General features: G+C 40.8%; 1 protein-coding gene across 11 annotated transcripts in view; it reads left to right on the top strand.

Annotated features, from left to right (window-relative positions):
• The window catches only part of LOC124875241 (protein shisa-6), a 96457-nt gene that overhangs the window by 60864 nt on the left and 12586 nt on the right, over nucleotides 1–23007 (top strand). For 9 of the 11 annotated variants that reach the window (XM_047377269.1, XM_047377268.1, XM_047377265.1 and 6 more), the window contains one exon: nucleotides 22673–22735. The exons of the other annotated variants lie outside the window; for them this stretch is intronic. In XM_047377269.1, coding sequence (XP_047233225.1) covers nucleotides 22673–22735 — 63 coding nt within the window. The remainder of the gene's footprint in view (nucleotides 1–22672; nucleotides 22736–23007) is intronic. 11 annotated transcript variants of the gene reach the window in all.

Here is a 23007-nt window from a genome sequence, read left to right as displayed (position 1 = left end):
TCTCCTGTCTGTGTGATAAATTCATGTGTACAGTCCGGTTTGTATGTGCAGGATTCAGGGGTGTAACGGTACAAACGAATGATTGATTTTTACCATTCAAATAGCTGGATTTTAAACATACATCAATGCTAAAACAAATCCCTAACCCATGAGCTAATATGTATAATTTATTAACTGTCCACACACTGTTCTGATCGACTTTCACAAGTTTTGTTTGTTTCAATATTCTCTCTGGAAACTACAAGCACTTTTTTGCAGAAATAAAAAATAACAAGTAAAATACAAAAAACAAGTTAAAAAGTTGTATGTCAGCAAAATAAACAGATTTTTTAAAATAAATCAGCCCAAGTGCAAAGGAAATGACTATTGTTTAAATAAAACTAAACTTCTGATGTCAGGAATTGATAAAGAAATGGAAGTGAGACATATTTACCATTTTGTTACATAAGACTTAATTTCAAACACAATTAAATGTAAAACAATAAATAACAATTCAATCATATATGCCTGTCACCCACACCATACTGTCCGTTTACCTTAAATATATGATAAAATGGGGACTCAGTGGCAAAACCTTTGCCCACCATCTTTTTTTCCACCTGAGATAAGCTTTTGGCCAGAAAACTCAGAAGTGGTATGTGCAAAATTAACAAATGGCTGCCTCCTGGGTAGACAGTGTTTTTTAAGATTTATTTTCTGCATGGAAACATGGACTGTGTTCAGTAACAATAATTTTCACAACTGAGTGACACACACTCACATTCTTATTATTTTACAAAAATGGTGTTAAGCATTTGTGCAGGGTTAGTGCTGGTTTTTGTCAAACTTCAGTTTGCTCCTGGACTAAAATTTTACAATTGTTGATATATTCTAAATATGAAGCACTTCTTTACTGAAACAAATCATTTCCTTTGTTCTTGTTTAGTACAAGGAAAAGTAATAAAACAGAGTACAGGTGTTTGTAGACAGTAGCTTCGGTGCTGTCAAAACAATCGCACCTTTGTGTCTCTCATGCTAAAATGATGTGTAAATTCAATTAAAAGTGCAGCAAAGCTGTGAATTAATAACATTGTACCGTAACACCCTTTCGTAGTTTTGCTCTAAACACTTGTGTGCTCATGTGGGCCTGTTTTCAACACTGTATAGACGTGGTTTCTGCTGCTCTGTTTTCCATTTGTTAACTATGTGAAACACTCGAAGAGCACAGATTGGATGGAAGTTATGGGAAATACAAAAAGCCAAACATTACCACGTACTGTAGGTAAAGATGAGTTGTCTGCACCTCCTCATGTTTGTTGCAGCCGGCCCACATTGTGTTAGTCTTATTATTGTGCTGTGCCTTAGAAGCTCACTAGTCTCATTTCACTCTGTTCTAATCTGTGCCCTCTGAAATGTATGTTTTAAACTGCTTCAGTTTCTTTGTGATGTCCTGATGCTGGAGTTAATGTGCTAACCTTTGCCGTGCGTGTGCTCTCTGGCTATGTCCGTCTCAGTGGAGAGGAGGGCTGGTCTATAAAGGCACGGATAAACGCAGTTTTGATGATGTTACTTCTTTTATCTTAAGAAGACATCAGATAAATCTGTGCTTATCCTTGCTTACGATATACGGACCCTCCTCTTCCTCCTCTGCCTGTTCCTCGCCCTCCACCTCCCCTCAAAAGGAAGTCTGCTTTTCAACAGCCTGCAAATGGACTGGTTGGTATGTCGATCAACTGCTGAGAAGAAAAGAAATAGCCTTTTTATTATATTAATTCAATGTAACTTACCATGCAAATGCCAATTTTTGATTTTTCAGGAAGAACTATCGTTTAACCTGGGGTGTCCATTTGGCTTTGCTGTGACAGAACAGCAGAAAAACAGCTCTGCTCTCTCAATAGAATGGTTATCTCATTGCCTTCTAACACACAGGGTCACAAGAGTCCACAGTGGGTTCACTGTCTATCATTTTCCACAATGAACTGGTTATGGAGTCCATCTCAACCTCTTGCCCTTCTGCACCACTGCTGAGACTATCTCGACACATTTGTCAAATAGGAGAGGCGATGACACATCAAGTAACAACTTGGCCTTTGCTGTCTTGGGGTTTGATTGTGAGTTATGAGATAAAGAGTTATACTTACCGGCATACTGGATAGAAACAATCTGTACAGGAATGCATGGGATGTGCTTGCTGCACACACGTTTGGAGCCATCCAATGCAGAATGATATTGAATCTTTTTTTTTATTGCAGCTATTCATTCCAACCATTTCAAAACACATTGATTTGGTTTTACTCATTATCTGAAATAAAATATGGATAAAGCAACAAGCATAGTCATTTTAACAATGTACAAATGATAATGATGGCAAAACTAATTCATACAAAGAATCGACACCGTGCGGGTAAAAATGGATGCTCTTGTTAAATTAATAGAGATGGCTCATTATAGCTCTGAATACTGGTACAGTCTTTTTTATTTGTTTTTGTTTTAGTGCATTTTAAAGGGATTTTCCAATACAGTGTGGGGGATTAAAATAGTATCATTCAGACTATTATTTTAATCATTGTTTTTTTCTCCGTTTTTTTCTAATTTATAGCAAATGTACCTTGCAGTATTTAAAGCTGTCCTTCTAAGTTCCACATGATGGAATGGAAAGGATGTGGTAGCTTTCTACAGAGAATTGGCTTTAATTCTGCAGATCTGCTCTGTAGCTGAGGAACATAGTGGGGTAGTGCTACAATAGCTAAATAACACACTTGAAAAGACTCTCCGTGTGAATCATTTCATTAAACTAAAGTTGCTTTGTAAGTGCACTTCCAACTCCATCTTTATTCACAGCATGAATTTTTTTAATTCATAAAACAAGAAAATCAAGAAATGGACATATCCTTAGCAAGAAAACACTAATTTAATTTGCAAGCTAGGCTGGAAATTAGCATTATTAACTAATAAGAGGTGTATATTTACTGGGATTTGAAAGCATATGAAAACTAGTTTTGCAGCATATTAGCTGTATAATACCCTTGTCATACCATTGGGTGTCAGCCTTTGTTTGAAATGCATTGGACGATATGAATCCATATGCTTTTTTGGAAATGTTGAAATATTGCGACTCTCACACATAATTTGTAGCACCGCTTCAGAATCAATGCAACTGTGACTAAAAAATGATAGCAAGGACCTGTTAATCAAACTACACTATCCATACAACTGGCTAATGGACGCTTGAAAATTAAAGTGAAACCTATGGCATCACTTACTGTCTACCTAATTCAGATAATCTTTGGGGACACTCATGGATCATTGAAAATTTAAATCCTACATGTTGAGTTGATCCTTCAATGTAGGGAGGAAGTCCAGGCGCTGACCTAATGCACCCAGTCATTGCACAGCAGAGCACTATGGAATCCACCCCACTGATCCTAGTATACAAACAGTATTCAGAATAGAAATGCATCAAAAAGCAACACACTTAGAAACATGACAGAATTTGTTCAAGAAAATCCTCCTTGCTCATGTGTTTTTCAAAACAACAGCAAGATAAGAGATAATATCGCAGCAGCTTAGGGTTCTAATATGATAAACATATGTGACTGACATTTTTGGCTAACAGGCTAAACTTCAAATCAGCTTCTTTTAACATAGTTAAAAGTCAAGCATATTTACATAGAAAATAGTTTCTCAATTTGATTCAAAATTTTACTACTTCTCAGAATGCGTACACAGGTATTTCTGGTTCTTAAAGTGTGCTGCCATTACTCTTAGTGACACAAAATTACAACAAAACATTCATGGGGGATAACATTTACCATTACATGGGTATATTTATGTAAATTAAAAGCAATTGAAGGCACCCAGTTCTTAAACACCAGTGCTGTTTGTGAGGTGCAGTTATTGCTTAATATTTATTGTTTCCTGAAAGATGGTTATGATTTTAATATTTAAGAAGAAAAAAGCAATATGCTGGACCACTGGTTTACCAAAAAGAAGACTTGGAAGGTATACTTTATCACTTCTAGTTTGTGCCTAACATTGTTGCAAGTAATTTCTGCAATTTAGAAATGATCAAAACTGTGTCTATAAAAATTCTCAGAAATGAATTAATACAAATAAACCCTGTGAAGAAGACACATCCTGACTGTACAATACTCCTAGGAGGGAGTGCACAACCAACACCTACTATTAAAGCTATACTCTTTTGATGATGGTCAGTGAAGCACAAGCATTTCATTTTGATTGCAACATTGTATCACAAATTAGCACAGAAAATATTTACATAAACTGCATGTTCTACATATACACTTTGATAGACTTTTTTATTAGTTTTTTATCTAGAAGTGAATGAGTAAAAAAAGGAATCATTCCACTGTCTTTCTGGTCTGTTGCTGTGCATTAAAACTATCCACATTGGTTCCAAATTATCCCAAAAGAAATGCAAAGTGCTCATCAGCTGGACTTGATGGGTATGTTTGCATTGGCAGTAACTAAAGCAATCTGCTCTGTGAATAAAATGAGGAGGTCAAATAATAAAAATGAAAAAATAGCGTTTTAGCCATTTAAAGCCAGAAAGGAAAAATAAAGCAGCTTTTTTCTTGTTGTGCATCGTGTCTCTTACCGAAAATATGCCCAACTCAAATACTCTGATATCAGCTGATAAAATAGGTTGAAAATCATAGGATTTCTGACATATGGAGTTTAAACGAAAATTCAACATGGAAGACTCACCATCACCTCCAGCTTCGAGTAATTACTCCTCCATGCTGCTCTGCTCCACCAATCAGCGTCAAGTCTGCATTTCTCCCCGGCCAATCATCCTTCAAGGCTCCGCTTTAAAAGATCTTTATCCATGGATCCCTCCGTTCTGCAGCTGAACTTTGACCCTCCTCCACCTGATCTCCACCATTTGGCCTTGAAACTCCTTCCAAATCTCCTCAGGCCTCCACTCCACCACCAGGGTTGGATCCCAGGGGGGAAGACATCTCTAGATCTAACCCTAAGATGATCATTCAAGCGCATGTCATTCTCACAATTCACGTCTTCCACTGGTGTCCGAGCGCCAAAGAAATAAACATTCACCAATAAACTTTCCTAATTGCATCACTGTATTCTCTTTGTGAGTCTTTCCAGGTTAAAATGACTGCTTAAATTAAAGTTGGGATTCGTATTTCCTGCTTTAGGGTCCAGTATGTGACCTATTAGCTAAGTTTTACCATTAAGTAGAACCAGCAAAACCCTACTCAGATTATTGTATATCTTCCTTGCATTTTAATGCGGTAGGAAGATTTGTTTCCTTAGATAAATAAAACAGTATTCAGTATTCCCGTCCCAAGCATATGATACTTTAGCTGATCTCCAGCTGAGTCAGACTTCCACAATTTTGTTGGATATGTCATTAAAATTCCTGGGCATTGCGTTCACAAACCTTAATTGCCATAAACATTATATACACATTTGCAACACTGTTACCCAAATGCTGCAGCAATGTCCCAACAATAACATTACTTCATCAAATGAAACTTTATGCAAATCTATCAAGTTTGACCATCTTATGATTCAGTAGCTTCTAGAACCACTTTTAGCACCAATAATCTGAAGTAATTGTTTTCCATATCAGTCTCTCACATTGTGAAGAAATTTTGGCACACACTGCTTTCCAACAATGCTTCAGTTCATTGACGTTTGCAGGTGTTTGTTTATGCACAGCTCTCTAAAGGTCCTGTCAGTTCAACACAATGAAGTCTGAGCACTCAACTTTGATCAAGCAACAGCAGAAAACTTTTAATATGTAACACTCGCAGAGCGGTAACTGCAGTGGGATGAATTAAAAATGAGGGTGCAAATAGACTGATGGAGCTACAGTGCAACTGCCAGCAGCATTTTAAAGTCAAGAATCAACGTGTCAGTCTGCAGGAGGCACTGAAATCACAATAAATTCTCTGCCTCCTGCCTTGATGCCTAGGCGGAGCTGTCACTCACTGCATTCGTGGAGCACATTTGAGTATCAGAAACCCTACTGACGTGTCAACCAATTAGGTTGATATACATGTTAAAATGTATTCCATCTTAACTCCGCTTAATATGTCTTTAGGTGAAAAAAAAAATCATGAAAATATACCATATTACAATGCCTTACCCCTTGAACTTTTTTTATATTTTGTCATATAAAAACCCAAATTTTAAGTATTTAATTAAGCACTTCACAATTGTGCAGTGCAAGAAAAATGACACAAGGTTTTCCAAAGACTATACAAATAAAATTCTGAAGTTTAAATGATGTGCGGTTTCGGAAGGAGGCTAAATCTAAATACAGTGCACTTTTCAGTTATTTTTTTCTGACATAACCATACACCTCTCTCCCTCCACCTCGCATGTATGCACTACTTTGTTTTTGTGTGTCATAAAATCCCAAAGCACTGTGGTGCAGTTATAATGTGATAAAATGTGAAAAGGTTCAAGGGGTAGGAATACTTTTTAAAGGCACTGTATATGTCAGAGAAAGTATTACAAGCCTTTTTAGACAAATCCTTTATGTATCAACAATGCAGATCAGATAAATTAAAGGTAGAAGTTAGTGCAGAAATGATGTAAATTCTGATTTATTTGGCCAATTTAGACAAATACTTTGGGATAAAAGTTAAGCTTCAAGTTCAAATGATCATTTTTTACTAATTACAAAGTGTTGCCCACAGTAACTCCTCAGTTAAGAATGAGCAGGGGATGCCAAAATTAGCAGAGCAGCAAGTTCTATTAACACGACTCAAAAGCTTTATCGTCAATTCTGCAATTGGGTCAGCGTTGAGATTCCTGCTCTGCCAGGGAAATCAATGAAGAGGTGGAAACTACCAGGGGCCTAAAGCTTTGTCCCCACTAATCGAGTGAAGTGGGGCTATTATGGCAGTTAACATTTAGCCATTAAATGTGAACACTCTTTGTCAGTTGTTAAATGTCAGGCCCACAGTGGCTTCCGTTTCCTCAGCATCCTCTGCAGTGAGAGGAGGGCAGGGAGGTGTTACTAACAGAACAGGATGCTGACAACTGAGCCAGTGGGACTCCACTATCTGTATTCATACCTGTCACATGAATTTCCACACACACACACACACACACACACACACACGTCTTTGCATGTTGTAGGCTCACATGCACAATGCATATGCACAGCACACTCTGTTAGCCCTCATGGCAGCACCAGCTTTTTTGGGGCTGTCATAGCTCCAGCAGCTCACTTCACAGGGCTAAAGGAGCAGAAAGGCTGCTGGTTTTAGAGGGGGATGCCGTGAGGGGAGCAGAGCAGAGAGCAGAGGATGGCTTTCTTATGAATTTGCAGTGGGTGGTGTGGAGGTGAGTGGGTAAGGGAGTACTGTGAGGGCTTGTGATCACTCGCCCATGTTGATGGTTCTCTCTACTTTTTATTGCAGCACTCCACGAAATCCTTATTTTTTTTCTCTTATCTCCTTTCTGTCTCACTTTAACCATTGTCCAGTGTATTTCTGTCTCCATAGCCACTCAATCCCCCACTGCTCCTCTCTCTGCTCTTCTGTGTTGTTAAGAGATAACAAGCCTTTAGGCTTTTCATTAGGTTGTGTTTATCTGTCTGTTGTGTATTAAAGTTTGTCTGTGTCCACCATGATATGGACAGAAAATGTGTTTTCAAGAGCCAGGAAAAGTTGAGAACTATCGTTCTAGGGACAGTTTTCCCATGGGTACCAAGTTCTGGTGAGGATCAGTCTATCCTTTGGATTTGCATAAAGGTACTCGTACTCGTCGTCTTCTGCTTATCCGGAACCAGGTCACGAGGGCAGCAGACTCAGCAGAGACACCCAGACGTCGCTCTCCCCAGACACCTCCTCCAGCTCCTCCGGGGGGAGCCCAAGGCGTTTCCAGGCCAGCCAAGAGACATAGTCCCTCAAGCGTGTCTTGGAGGTCCCGGTGGGACGTGCCTGGAACACCTCCCGAGGAAGGCGTCCAGGAGGGATCCGGTATAGATGCCCGAGCCACCTCAACTGGCTCCTATAGATGTGGAGGAGCAGCGGCTCTACTCCGAGCCCCTCCCGGATGGCTGAGCTCCTCACCCTATCTCTAAGGGAGTGCCCAGCCACCCTACGGAGGAAGCTCATTTCAGCCGCTTGTATCCGGGATGTATCATGGCCATAGGTGAGGGTAGGAACGTAGACCGACTGGTAAATCGAGAGCTTCGCTTTTCGGCTCAGCTCTCTCTTCACGACAGCGGAACGACACAGCACCCCCATTACTGCGGCAGCCGCACCGATCCATCTGTCGATCTCCCGCTCCATTCTTCCCTCTCTCGTGAACAAGTCCCCGAGATACTTAAACTCCTCCACTTGAGGCAGGAACTCCGCTCCAACCTGAAGAGGACAAGCCACCCTTTTCCGGTCAAGAACCATGGCCTCGGACTTGGAGGAGCTGATCCTCATCCCAGCCACTTCACACTCGGCTGTGAACCGCCCCAGCGCATGCTGTAGGTCTTGGCTAGAAGGTGCCAGCAGGACCATGTCATCTGCAAAAAGAAGAGATGAAATCCTCTGCTCCCCAAACCAGACCCCCTCCGGCCCTTGGCTACGCCTAGAAATCATGTCCATAAAAGTTATGAACAGGACCGGTGACAAAGGGCAGCCCTGCCGGAGTCCAACATGCACCGGGAACAGGTTCGGCAATGCGAACCAAACTCATGCTCCGCTTGTACAGAGACCGGATGGCCCCTAATAAAGGGCCCCCGACTCCATAATCCTGGAGCACCCCCACAGGGCATCACGAGGGACACAGTCGAATGCTTTCTCCAGGTCCACAAAACACATGTAGACCGGTTGGGCAAACTCCCATGAACCCTCGAGTACCCTGTGGAGGGTATAGAGCTGGTCTAGTGTTACACGGCCAGGACGAAAACCACACTGCTCCTCCTGAAGCAGAGGTTCGACTATCGGCCGGACTCTCCTCTCCAATACCCTGGCGTATGCCTTACCAGGGAGGCTGAGGAGTGTGATCCCCCTGTAGTTGGAACACACCCTCCGGTCACCCTTCCTATGAAGGGGGACCACCACCCCAGTCTGCCAGTCCAGAGGCACTGTCCCCGACCGCCACGCAATGTTGAAGAGGCGTGTCAACCATGACAGCCCCACGACATCCAGAGACTTGAGGTACTCAGGGCGGATCTCATCCACCCCCGAAGCCCTGCCACTGCGGAGCTTTTTAACCACCTCGGTGACTTCAGCCTGGGTAATGAAATACTCCAAGCCCGAGTCCCCACCCTCTGCTTCCACCAGGGAATGCGTGTGATGGCAGAATTGAGGAGATCCTCAAAGTATTCCTTCCACCGCCCGATAATGTCCCCAGTTGAGGTCAGCAGCCTCCCACACCCACTGTAAACAGTGTAGGCGAAGCACTGCTTCCCCCTCCTGAGGCGCCGGACGGTTTGCCAGAATCGCTTCGAGGCCAACCGGTAGTCCTTCTGCATGGCCTCACCGAACTCCTCCCAGGCCCGAGTTTTTGCCTCTGCCCGGGCCGCGGCACGCTTGGCCTCACGGTACCCGTCAGCTGCCTCAGGAGTCCCACAAGCCAACCACAGCCGATAGGACTCCTTCTTCAGCTTGACAGCGTCCCTTACTGCCAGTGTCCACCACTGGGATCGGGAATTGCCGCCGCTACGGGCAGCAGCATCGACAATAGATGCGGAGAACATGGTCCACTCGGACTCTATGTAAATGGTAAATGAACTGAACTTATATAGTGCTTTTCCAGTCATACAGACCGCTCAAAGCGCTTTACACTAGAGTCACCCAATCGCACTCACTAATGCTCACACATTCATACACCGATATGCAGATCAGTAGGCAACTTGAGGTTAATGGCCTTGCCCAGGGGCACATCAACATATGACAGGAGGAAGCTGGAATCGAACCCACAACCTTCTGATTGCAAGACGACTACTCTTCCTACTGAGCCACAGTCTCCAACATCCCCTGGAATCTGGTCAAAGCTCTCCGGCAGGTGGGAGTTGAATACATCCCTGGCCAAGGGCTCCACCAGACGTTCCCAGCAGACCCTCACTCTGCAATTGGGCCTGCCAAGTCTGTCCGGCTTTCTCCTCCTCCAGCGGATCCAACTCACCACCAGGTGGTGATCAGTGGACAGCTCAGCCCCTCTCATCACCCAAGTGTCCAAAACATGCAGCCGAAGGTCTGATGATACGACAACAAAGTCGATCATTGACCTCCTGCCTAGGGTGTCCTGGTGCCAAGTGCACTGATGGACACCCTTATGTTTGAACATCGTGTTCATTATGGACAATCCGTGACTAGCACAGAAGTCCAGTAACAAAACACCACTTGGCCATTCCTCCCGATCACGCCTCTCCAGGTGTCACTGTCGTTTCCCACATGTACGCTGAAGTCCCCCAGCAGAATAATGGAGTCCCCGGGAGGGGCACTATCCAGCACCCCTGACAGGAACGCCAAGAAGGCCGGGTACTCCGCACTACCTCTCGGCCCATAGGCTGAAACAACTGTCAGAGACCTGTCCCCAACCCGAAGGCACAGGGATGCGACCCTCTCATCCACCGGGGTAAACCCCAACACGTGACGGCTGAGCTGGGTGGCAACAAGCAAACCCACCCCATCCTGCCACCTCTCCCCATGGGCCATCCACAGTAGAGTCCAGCCCCTCTCAAGGAGATGGGTTCCAGAGCCCACGCTTTGCATGGAGGCGAGCCCGACTATTTCTAGTTTATATCTCTCGACCTCGACAAGCTCAGGCTCCTTCCCCCCCAGCGAGGTGACATTCCACGTCCCTAGAGCCAGCCTAAGCATCCGGGGATTGGGCCGTCGAGGTCTCCACCTTTGTCCGCCACCCAGTCCTCTTTGCACCGGTCCCTCACGTTCCCCCTGCAGGTGGTGGGCCCATTGGGGGATGGGCTCGTGTTTCTTGTTCGGGCTTGGCCTGGCCGCGTCCCGCGAGGAGCAACCTAGCCACCAGGCGCTCTCCGATGAGTCCCAACCCCAGGCCTGGCTCCAAGGTGGGACCCCGGCTCAGCCGTCACGTGCCTCGATTTAATAGTCGTCACGAGGGGTTCTTGAACCGCTCTTTGTCTGATCCGTCACCTAGAGCCTGTTTGCCATGGGAGACCCTACCAGGGGCATTTAAGCCCCAGACAACATAGCCTCTAGGATCATTCGAGCACTCAAACATAAAGCATAAAGGTATGTTGTGCTAATTTATTGTCTTAAGTATTCTTTGATCTTCTGTAGGTTGTTGGACAACTTTTATTTGGTGTACAAATATTCATCTTTCAATTTAGTGTTTTCTCATTTGGTGTTCTGATAATGATAGAGCAGCTTGAACTACAAGCAGGTTCTGTGTTCAATGTTAGCCAGTATATTTGTTTGTGACATTTGGATGTTTTCCTAGTGTACATGTGTATTTCCTCTGATACTCAAAAACATGCATGTTGGATTATCAAATGAAAGTCCAACAATTTTTTTTTATCATATTTTCCTACCGCCATAAAGCAAAACGTTTTCAACAAAATGTGAAAGCGTCTCTCAGGCATCTTAAACAGATTACCACAAGGTAAAAAAAATCTGGATAAAATACAATTCAGTAAAACAGTCTTAACAGCAGTGGAGTATTTTAATAGCTTTGAGGAAAGCTTTGTAGCAGTCCAGTAGTTGTGCCTTTGATGTTGCGGTGTCATGTGCATGATCGTCACAGTTCAAAAAGTTCTTGGAGAAAGTGTGCTGCAGGAACAGGCTCCAACACTGTCAGAGACGACAATATTGTCTGTTCCTGCAGCAGCTTACAAAAAGATATAGTGTCACATCCACTCAAGGGACCCTCTCAGCTCCCTTCACTATCCTCTGCAGGGCCAGTAAGGCCAGTTTATCAGAGTGATAGAGGCATGTGGAGTGTATCAAATTTACTTGGCAGGAACATCAGACTGTAGTCTTTGTATAAACACAAAGCATCTCAGTTCATCCAGCCTTAACAACACTTTTTTTGTTATCATTGGTGAGCTACTGTTGAGTTAATCCGCTAAGGTCCCAATGACATAAAGCTGACCTTTGATGATGTACCCGAGGCTAGAACATTACTGTATGAGTATAAACACCCTCCGGATAGGAAAGGATGACCTTTTAAATAAGTTTATGGATTAATTGGCTCTGAATGTGATTTTACTTTTTATTTGTTTAAACTTTTTGGAAACCACTGACACTGTATATATAATCACTTCTAGTCCCAATGCTCCCTGCATTCCCACCTCCATTAAAACTTATCTTACACATGAAGACCCAGTATTACTGTTATATATAGTTTTCTCTTGCTGCGTTCTAACTAGTTTCTGCCTTCCTACCTTTTTGTTCTACAGTGTAACAGCTAAGGATTCTGCCATTTTACAAACTTGTTTTCCAGCGCAGTCCTTTTATTTGACATAAGAAAGTTGACCTCTGGCAATACACAGGTGTTCAGTTAAACACCCTGCATGAATTGTTGAGTTGCTCTGGCTTCATAATCAATGTCCCAGCAGTGGATCACCATTTACTTTTATTTTAGAAGCATACAGTGCCTTGTAAAAGTTTTCATAGCCATTGCACTATTTCTCTTTCATCACAATATGTCTCTACCAGCTTACCACATCTAGAGACAGTGATCTTTGCCAGTTTCTGTAAGATAGATGTTTGCTAGGTCAGACTGGGTTGAAAGCACCTATGAAACAGTCTGAAAGTCTGATTTTCAGTTGGATTGTGTGTGGACATTGACTAGGACATTCTGCTTTTATCTAAAGCATTCTATTATATCTCTGGCTACAATTGTGTAGCTGTCCTCCTCGATGGTGTCCTGAGTTTTTTTGCAACCTGTTGCAGGTTTGTCAACAGCATGCCCTGTATCAATCTCTATTTATCATTGCTGCAAATAATATTATACAGCCACCACCATGTTTGCTGTTTGGGATAGTGGGTTTAGTGTGATGGGCAGTGTTAGTTGTCCACTATACAAGGGTTTTGCATGTGGGCAAAAGCAATTTTTTATTAGAAAAAACAAAGGCAGACTTTATTAATTAGGTGACTTCTCATGGTAATTGAATGCAATTTTGCATTTAATTTCAGGGTAAAGGGATTTGAATACATGCAAATGAATGCACATGGTTGGAGTGGCTCTGTTACTTTTCAAATTTTTTTTATAAATCTGTTGTGGAGAGTGCAATCTCTTCTGCCATCATCTCCTGGGGTAGCAGCATCAGAACCAGGGACTTAAAAAAGCTCAGCAAGCTGTTAAAGAAGGCTGGCTCTGTTCTGGGAACTCCTCTGGAACCTCTGGAGATCATTGTGGAAAGAAGGATTCTTCATAAGATGAACATTATGGAGAACCCTGGGCATCCTGCATAATATGAGCTACAACAACATTTAGTTTCTCTTTGGGATTAATAAAGTATTTTTGAATTTAATTTAAACTAAAAAGTTTAAAACCATGTATTTTTTTCTTTCTCCATTTTACAATTATGCAAAATTTTGTGTTGGTCATTTGGTTCAAGGGATGTGGACACTCTTGCAAGACACTGTAACATAAAGATAAGTTCGATTACTCGCTGAATATTGTGATGTTGCTGATCAGATTTTTAGTCAGAAAAATACACATTCTTAGAAATCAATGGCAGTTACAATATGGGTACGGCTGTGTAAGTGCCATCAGTTTTGCGATTGCTTATCTAACCTTGGCAGGTGTTTCAAGGTGTTTTACAGTTGGCTCAGTGTCCCTTGGCTTACCTCCCCTGAGTGCTTTATATGGATGTGATGCTTGGAAGTGTGATATGAAACAAAATGCCACACCAAATGTCATATTACTGACTCACTTGCACGCCATCTGGTTGCTATTATGCAAACTCGCCAAGGAGGTATTCTCTAGAGAACACTTACTGTGTAAGCAAAGGGAAATTTAATGTGATTAATCCTCTTGTGGAGTTGGAGGCGACTGTATCCAGAGGAATGCATTTATGACTGGTCTCTGCACCTCACTGATCATAGATGTGTTTGAGCCTGATTTAACCATTAAATCTCACAAACACACAGCTGTGTCATCCACATACTGGCAGCAAAACAGCCATTTAGCAATTTAACCCAGGACTCTGAAGGGCATGTCAGTCACAAATGCTTTTGTCATCATATTATCTAAAATCCCCACTGGCTTTGAGTATATTTTTGTATGACAAGCTATGGAGATAAAGGCAAGAACTACATAACAGCAAGTTATACAGGGGTCTCATGATTCCTCATCAGGAAACTTTAATCACTAATAGGTTTACGGGGTTGCCTCAGAGTAACATGGTGTGTGGAGGAAGGTGACAAAGCTGTAGGGTGCCAGAAGCTGATAAGCAGAATGAGAGTTTGGGGAGACTAACTGTGCTGTAGTTTCTTGAATTAAATTAAATTTGTCTCCAGATTATGATGGGATCACTGAACGTAGCTGCCCAAGTCTTAATGAGCCTCAGCCCTCTGATTCTGCTCAGTTGGTTGTGAAGCTCGGCCCGTCTCCTCAGACCCCTCAAACCAGGCTTTCAGTGGGAATCACCACAGTGAGATCAGAATTTAAGCAATTGCTTAATGTTGTTCATTTCTGGTCTTTAACTTGAGCTTATTTCAAGTTGCAGCTAAGCGGTGCTGTAAGTTGTATATAAGTACCAACTTTAGTACCAACTTTTGTAGGGAAATCTTTATATCATGCAATTACAGTTTGCGGCATCTGTATTACTGCATTTCCTGCATGCTTTTAATTTACCTTGTTTACCAAGTCTAAGTGAGAAACAGGCCTTTATTTCTAATTCTGAAACGTATTAATATGACTTGTTAAGGTTGTCTATAATGCCTTTAAACTAAATCTTAAAGTCACTCTCAATCAATGCATAAATCTTACTGTTTGTTATTTCCATTAAAAACAAGATGCCCTCAGATCAATTGAAAAATATCCACTTTGATTTGTAGAGAGAGAGAGAGCGATGTGTGACAGAATATCAGATATAAAACCGATGTTACATAGATTTGTAAGAAACAGGAAGCTTTTGGTTTTTAATAGCTACCCAGAACTGTGCTGTTTATGGTCAATTTGACCTATCTGGCTTAGGTTATATTCTAAATGTAACTGAATAAAAAATATATACTTTACTTAATATGGTTTTTTCTTCAATAACACATGCATGGATCATATGTAACAGCAGACCTGACAGAGCCAGAGGAAATTAATTAATGACTCAGCTGGCAATTATGGGGGTTTAAAGATGTGACAACTGCTTAGTCTATTATTTGACCAGCCCTGACTGGTGACCAGCCAGTCACAAAGTCAAGAATCCAATCTTGTTCTGATCAGTAAATGTACCATACCAAGAAGATTTCCCAGGTTGCTTTGAGAACAATATTGTGGTGGATGCTATTACAGAGTAAAAAAGACCTAATTGAGGTTAAAATAAAATTAGAGGAAGTAAAAAGATGTAAGCAGCTATTTAGAATTTTCTACAACATCTCAAAGCATCTCTGTGGCTCATTCTGACTGAGAAAAAGAGATACCCTGCGGCACATAACAGGAAGGGTAAGATTACAGCAAGGTATTTTTTATTCAGCTAAGCTTCAAACCTTTGTCTGTAGTGGAATATGTTTGTTTTGCAAATGTTGACATCTTAGGGTTAGGATAAGGATCTGCATTTTCTAGGAAATACACACAGAGACTGCTTATAGCATTAATATTCTAGCCAACCTTGCTAATCACTAATATAAGATGCTGAAGCCAAAATGTCTACACCATCACTTTGTACTGTTTTGAGATATTAGGAAAATGCTGACTCCTAGTATAAATAATTAATTTTCACTTATAGCAATAATGTTTTCAAGACGGTTTCATGTTTTCTTAAATTATGGCTCTGAAAAAGAAATCATTCATTCATTCATCTTCTATACCACTTATTCCATAGTGGGTCACGGGGAAGCTGGTGTGTATCTCCAGCAGTCTACAGGCGAGAGGCAGGGAACACCCAGGACACTTCGCCAATCCATCGCAGGACAACACAAAGACACACAGGACAAAAAACCACGCACACACTCAATCACACCTAAGGGCAATGTAGAGAGACCAATTTACCAAACAGTCATGTTTTTGGACTGTGGGAGGAAGCTGGAGTACCCGGTGAGAACCCACGCATGCATGGGTAGAACATACAAACTCCATGCAGAAAGACTCCTGGCCAGGAGTCAAACCCAGGACCTTCTTGCTGCAAGTCAACATTGCTACAAACTGCGCCACCGTGCAGTCAAAAAAAAAAAAAAAAATTGGATTTGGTTAAAATTGGTATTTGGTCAAAGCTTTGCAGAATCCAAAGATTAGAAATTGCCCACAAAATTCTGTCAGTGCATCTCGAGTTAAAAAAGCATGCTGTTGAATTAACTACTCAGAAGTGGTGAAAATAATAATTTTTGAGACTTCTGCATAATAAATTACTTGTAGGCAATTTTCAAATCATCCGACCTTTGTAAAAAATCTAATTCATATGAACTTAAATAACCACTTTGCTCTATCATTCTGATTAAATCAATAAAAAACTAAATTTGAAATCACAAACTTCTGCTTTTTTATGTTTTGGCATTGGTTTTCACAGTCAGGATGGAGAGGAAGGGTTGATGCTGCTGATGTTTTTTCATGAATGTCATGCTTGTGCATTTGTGGCAGCACAGTAGAACAGAACACCACCACTCCAGAATGTTAAAGCTTTTTTAATGTTTCATTTCACAACCTTACCATCAGTTTTCAAAGGGTCACGCTGATCGTTAAGGTATGTACTTGACCTCATCTTCATGCGTAAAAGTGTGAAATAAAGTTGGGACAGAAACACACTCAGAGGTGAAAAATACATTTTTATAAATAATAAACAACTCCCTAATTAGAAGACTGAGTTTAAAAAATAGTTTTTCTGTAGAATAATGTTACAAACTCAATTAACACCTTGATGGTGACTAGAAGAATGTGATTTAATATCCTAGAAGTCACTCATTTTCTTCAATTAGTTAGGTTTATTTTAGTCTACAAATGATATATATCAGATACACTAGCACAATCTGAAATACATGTTTTTCAAAATTGTTTGTGTGGATTTAAAAAATATCTTTTAACATTTATGGTTGCCTGAATTCTCATTAACACAAATATCCATAATGTGACAAAAAGATCAGGTATTAATTTCTGTCTCACTCAGGATTTAGCTGTCATGTCCTCATTACAGCTCAGCCTGCTCCTGTTTGGTGCTGATTAGCTATATAATTTTTTTTTCTAGTGCTACCGCTTAAATTAATTGGAAGCTGGTCATTAAGAGTGCCACTGCAAAAGCATCGAAGAACATGTTACTGTTCAGCGCACCTTTTTTTCAGTTTCCTTTTTGGTTTTCAGATGGCTGCTCACCCCTTACCTACATAAAAATGTTTATTGTCTGAAGAATAGATTGATTCTGATCATACAATGATCAGCAAGTTCTTCTTTCTTATTTGAATCCATCATCAAGTAAGCTACATTTTCTTCCATCTGTTATTTATACCCGCTTGTCCTTCCAAGGTCACACGGGGAAACGGGGGGTTCTGGTGTGGATCTCCAGCAGTCAATATGCTAGAGGCGGGTAGGTCACCAGTCCACCATAGGGTGACACAGAGACACACAACCATATATGCACATACTTATACCTAAGGGCAATTTAGAGAGACCAGTCAACCTAACAGTCATGCTTTTGGACTGTGCGAGGAAGCTGGAACAGCCTCGAGAGAACTTCTGCATGCATGAGGTGAGCATGCAAACTCCATGCAGAAAGACCCCAGGCCAGGATTCAAACTCATGACCTTTTTGCTACTAGGAAGCAGTGCTACCAACTGCACCACCATACAACACAGTTCCCACTTCTTGTTAGGGGTACTTTAAGGAGGTGATGCATGTTGAATTTTGAAGCAGCATTGTACCCTCTATAAATGATTTTTTGCAGGTCTCATGAAATGGCTTTGCAGGATTATCAGTTTAGTCAAAGCAAGCTTCTATCCATGCAGGAGGCAGCCTGGGATCTCATGATATAAGGAGTCTACAGCCTTGCTAAGCTGTTATTGTCCAGTTGTTACCTGAATGCCTGACAAAAAAATTTTTGTTAAAGTTGACAATATAATTTTGTTGACTCAGTTAAGTTTGTCATAATTAATTGTAAGTGCAACTAGTTGATTGGGTCAAACATTATATGCAAATGCAGTTTTATTTATTGAAGTGCTTGGAATTACAGATTGACCTCTGAATGTGGGGAAAAAAGCCACTGGGAATTTATTACGGCTAAAGACACATTTTTTGACCGCAGATAAGTCGTTCTGAAGCCCAAAGTAAAAAGAACTTTAAAGAGACACAAATCAAAGAATCTTCATTCATCTTTGGCTCTGTATGTGAATCAAACTGCACATTTCCCAAAGTCCATGCTGAATTTCATTGATCCCTGTGCTAATGTCAGTGAACACACTCAGCCCACCACTAGCCAGAAAGCTTTCCATAGTTTAGTGTGGTGAAAAAGTATTTGCCTCTTTTCAGCTTTCTTTTGTTTTTGCTTCTTTGTCAGACTTAAATGTTTCAGATCAATCAAATTTTACTGTCAGAGAAAAATAACTCATTCAAAAGCAGTTGCAATCACTTCAACATATTTACAATTATTAACATGTCCCTATGACATGTCCCTGAGCATCTGGCTACAGCTTGGATCACTCCTGTTCAAACACTAAATAGACAGACATTTATACCATGATGAGGATTATTTAATATGTTCAGCAAGTTTCTAGGATGTCTGTGGATTTACCACCCTTGAGTAATATTTGCAGTGAGAGTCACTGTTAAGCAGAGATATGAGTAAAGAGAAAGGAGGAACACAGACAAGACACATACCATCTATCTTCATAGCCTGAGCAAATATCGAGTGCCATGATGTGAGAGCGCTGAGCCTCGCTCTCCTCCTTCACTTCTGTGACAGATGTAAATTGATGTTTCACCAGTTGGCTCTAATGCATTTTTAAACAGGCACAGCTGCAGACAGCAAAAGAAGGTGTCGCGACGACATTACTATGACGGAGTTTCCATCTATTGCTGCCTCATCCTTACACATGACACACAAAGCAATATCTATGTACACACACACACATTGCTGAGAAAGACTGTCATTCATCATCTTTCCCAGTACAATAGGCTCGGTAAAGGTTCCATCTTTCAACTAAAGCACCTCCACAGTGCAATGCCCAGCCGAGCACCGTGCTCACATCTCTTGTCATCTGCAAAACACTCCTGCTCAGCGGGAGGGTGAATGATTGGTTGAAACTCTTGATTCCGTGGCTTGGAATCAAAATTACTCTCCCGATTGAGATGGCAGAAGATGTACAGAAAAAGGTTTGCTGCTTGTTACAAAAACTGAACACCTTCAAGTCAAATGTAATCAGGAGTTTACTTACCGTTTGGGTAAGTATCGTTTACCATCACTGTAGTGAACTTTGTTAGGAGAATTGTATTCCCTGAGTAGAATCAAAAATCTTGGTGTGCATAGTTTTTGTTTGTCTCTGTGTTGCCCTGTAATGGACTGGCAGTCTGTCCAGGGTGTCTTCCACCTCCCACCCATTGACCACTGGAAATATTTAATAGCTTCTCAATTGCCCTGATCAGGACTGATAGAAAATGGAAGGATATATTTAAGTATATAATTAAAGACCCGAATACTGCATTTTTATGTATTCTATTTAGAAAACCCCATTTTACTGAAACTGCAATGGAATACTTGAAGAAAGACTTAGATACAACCTCTTTCACAGGACAGCTGTGCGATATGGCCATGAAAGATATTCATTGACTATAAGACCCAGAACTCTGTTCTAACGTAACTTTTTTTCCCCTTGAACCTTCATTTACTGTAGCTAGTATTTATTTAGTTTTTGTTGGTGGTGTTCTGAGCCTTCCCACAAAGTAATCCACAACAGGATCCTTTGTGTAAATAACGTCTGCAGAGGCTTAGTAATAAACTCCTCCTACTCCAACAGTGTTGACCGATGTTTCATTCACCAGAAGAGCCCCTCCAGGCAAAAATAAATCATGATTTCAAGCAATGGATGAGTCTGTAAGAAACCATTGCCCTTTATAACATAAATACTCACTACAAAGACCATGGGATAATGCAACTTAACAGGATGGTTGTTGTTTAAAGTGATTTTGTTGCTGCACACTTTGTGTTGTTGCACTTTTGAAGCATGAGATAGCACCGGTCAGGATTAAAACCCAATGTTTTTGCCATATTTTGATCATTTCACAATATGGAATCACAAGGGTGCATTAATGGCCCCAGAAAACTACACTTGAAGCTTTCTTTTACTGTTATGTGTTTGCGGTGACATTTGAGTGGGAATTTGCTAGTCAGATCTATATGCATTGTTCATGAAATGATCTGGATGGAACATAACGGCCAGGTACAGATGACAATGTTTTCGACACGAGTTCAAACCCACTCAGAAACAGAATTGGAAACACATATCCTGCCCAATGTAACTTGGCACGTGTGTTCTGGTGACATGGTTTGACTTTTTTCTTTTATTATACCTTGTAGCTTAAAAACCTGTAGTAAAGGAGGTTGTAGACTGCCTGGCTATGTCTGATCAGCAGTGTCAGATTACGCAGTCAGGAGTATTGATACATCCACAATTCTACAAACAAGTCAGATCTGTTTATTTTTGGTGAAAATATGTGAACAGTTGTATGTGTAGTCTTGCAAATGGCATTCTGCAGCAGCTTCATGATGGTAAGGAATTCCTGCGTGTGTCCGAGGTGTGTTTCTTCCTTGTGTGAGCCTGGTGACTCTGGGGCTGAGGAAGCTGTCATGTTAAATGAAATTTCTTGAATCATTTCATCTGACTTCCTAAGTGTGATTCTATGAGTCCAGGCTTCACACGTATTTTCATCACAATACATAACAGAACAATGTGGCTCACAGGGTTACCACATGAAGCCTGATAGCATGATAGTGACAGCCTGTGTTGAAAATAGCCGTCTGTCATAAAAATTGTAAGAGATGTCACTTTGGAGGTTTGCTGGGCTGTGCACAGTCAGTGCTTCTACGTTTCATTGTTCTCCTTTATCTGCAGCATTATATTTACTGGTTCTGTGGCTGAAGCCTTTGAATGCCACTGTGGTCTCTTCCACACAAAGCTCGAGCTTTCTATTATGGTCTTTTTGGGTATATGGTGGCCTAAAACATGCTTAAAGTCTACCTGTTATTATCGCTGATGCAATTAACAGTAACAGTAAAAAACAATAATATTGAAAAATAAAATGGTTTTAACATTTGATAAGTTTATAGCTAAATAGGGAGATAATTGCACTATTTAAAAGCGCCTCGAGCTGTGTTGTACTATCTGGAGACAATAAAAGGTTTTTTTTCTTAACACAGGTAACAAGGAGCATTCCAGTAATCAAAATAAGAGGATTTAAAAGAGTAAGAATGTATGTTATTCAGATTCTTCAACTGTAACAAGAACAAAATTGTGTTTTCAAATATTCATTTCATTTATTAAAATAAAAAGCTATCCAACCCAACCTGGCTCTGCATTTCATTCAGGCTTTTATAAACTAGATAATGCAAACCATTCTAGAGTAGCTCTTGAAATCCCCACTAAATCACTTATGTGTATAAGGTCAACAGAATGAAAAACTGAGGAGGGATCAAACAAAACCTGAACAAATCTCCATAGCCATCATAATAACACCATAAATACATCAGTGTGTGGACTGAATTCTGCCACAAGCAAACAAACTGAAAGAATGTATCTCTCAGCCACTACTTCTCCTACAACCTTGGAAAAAAAACATAGTCTAGAAAGGGGTCTGCATAATTTTTTTTTTTTTTTTGGCCTAGATGGATCTAAACTGGGTTACCTCAAATGGATGTTGCCTATGTGATGCAAACTGGCTGTAAATGTTAGTGTTTTATTCAGTAGTAGCTGTACAATATAAAACACAGTGTTTCCATTTCTGAATATGGTCAGTTTTCCTGTTCATTAATCTTCTAGCAGGTTTTGTGCTGAATGCTCTGCATATACATATTATAATTTTTAATAGGACTGCATTGATTCAAGTGGTTGCTGTGTATGACTTACTCTTAAGTAATACAATTTGCCACTGTTTTCCAGGACAGAATGTATTAAATATTGCATTCTGACCCTGCTTTATGTATTTTTTTCCCCCCTAATTTATTTGCTGTTGGCTCTACTTCTCTGGATTCAATTTGATGAAAACTGTTTTTTTCCAGGTAGAGCTGAAGTTTTAGCAGGTTCCATTCATTTCCAAATCTCACTCTCCTCTGTCTTCATACTCACTATGCTAATTTAGAAAAATTAAAAGGGATGTTCCACATATTTAGAAAAAAACAAAAAACCTGACAAATGGCACATTGGTTCCATTTTTAGTTCAAAATCCTTGCATCCTCTGTATAACTTCATTTAACACAGAAACCATAAGTTTCATTGAAAGTCAAAATTTAAAGATGTTTTTAGCGGATTATCCCTTTAAATGTTTCTTCTCACACTGCTGTCTGTTTACATTCTGACACATAGTGCTCCTTGAGAACATTCAAAAGATCTTTCACTGCTTTTTGTCATTGCAGGTACCCATCAGCACAGCTATAACCATGTGGCTCTAGGTAGCCCTGCACGCACACCTAAGAATGGTAAGAAAAACTAGAGGGAGAGGAGGGGAATACTGAAGTGACTTCAAGGCTCAGCTTTGTGTTCGAAAGGCAGTTCTTCAAAAAGCAGTGCTAGAGATGGATGTGTTAAATACCCACTGACATGGTTTTCCTTTCAATATGCTCCATATACAGTGCCTTGCAACAGTATTCTTATGCCTTGAGCTTTTTCAGCTTTTGTCACATTGCAGAGACAATCTGCAACGTATTTCATTGAGATTTTATGTGACAGACATGGATAAATTGGTGAAATT

The sequence above is a fragment of the Girardinichthys multiradiatus genome, chromosome 10, assembly GCF_021462225.1.
Source record: "Girardinichthys multiradiatus isolate DD_20200921_A chromosome 10, DD_fGirMul_XY1, whole genome shotgun sequence".
Classification (NCBI taxonomy): domain Eukaryota; kingdom Metazoa; phylum Chordata; class Actinopteri; order Cyprinodontiformes; family Goodeidae; genus Girardinichthys; species Girardinichthys multiradiatus.
Note: the sequence above shows the minus strand (reverse complement) of the source record. Positions and strands in the feature narration are given on the sequence as shown.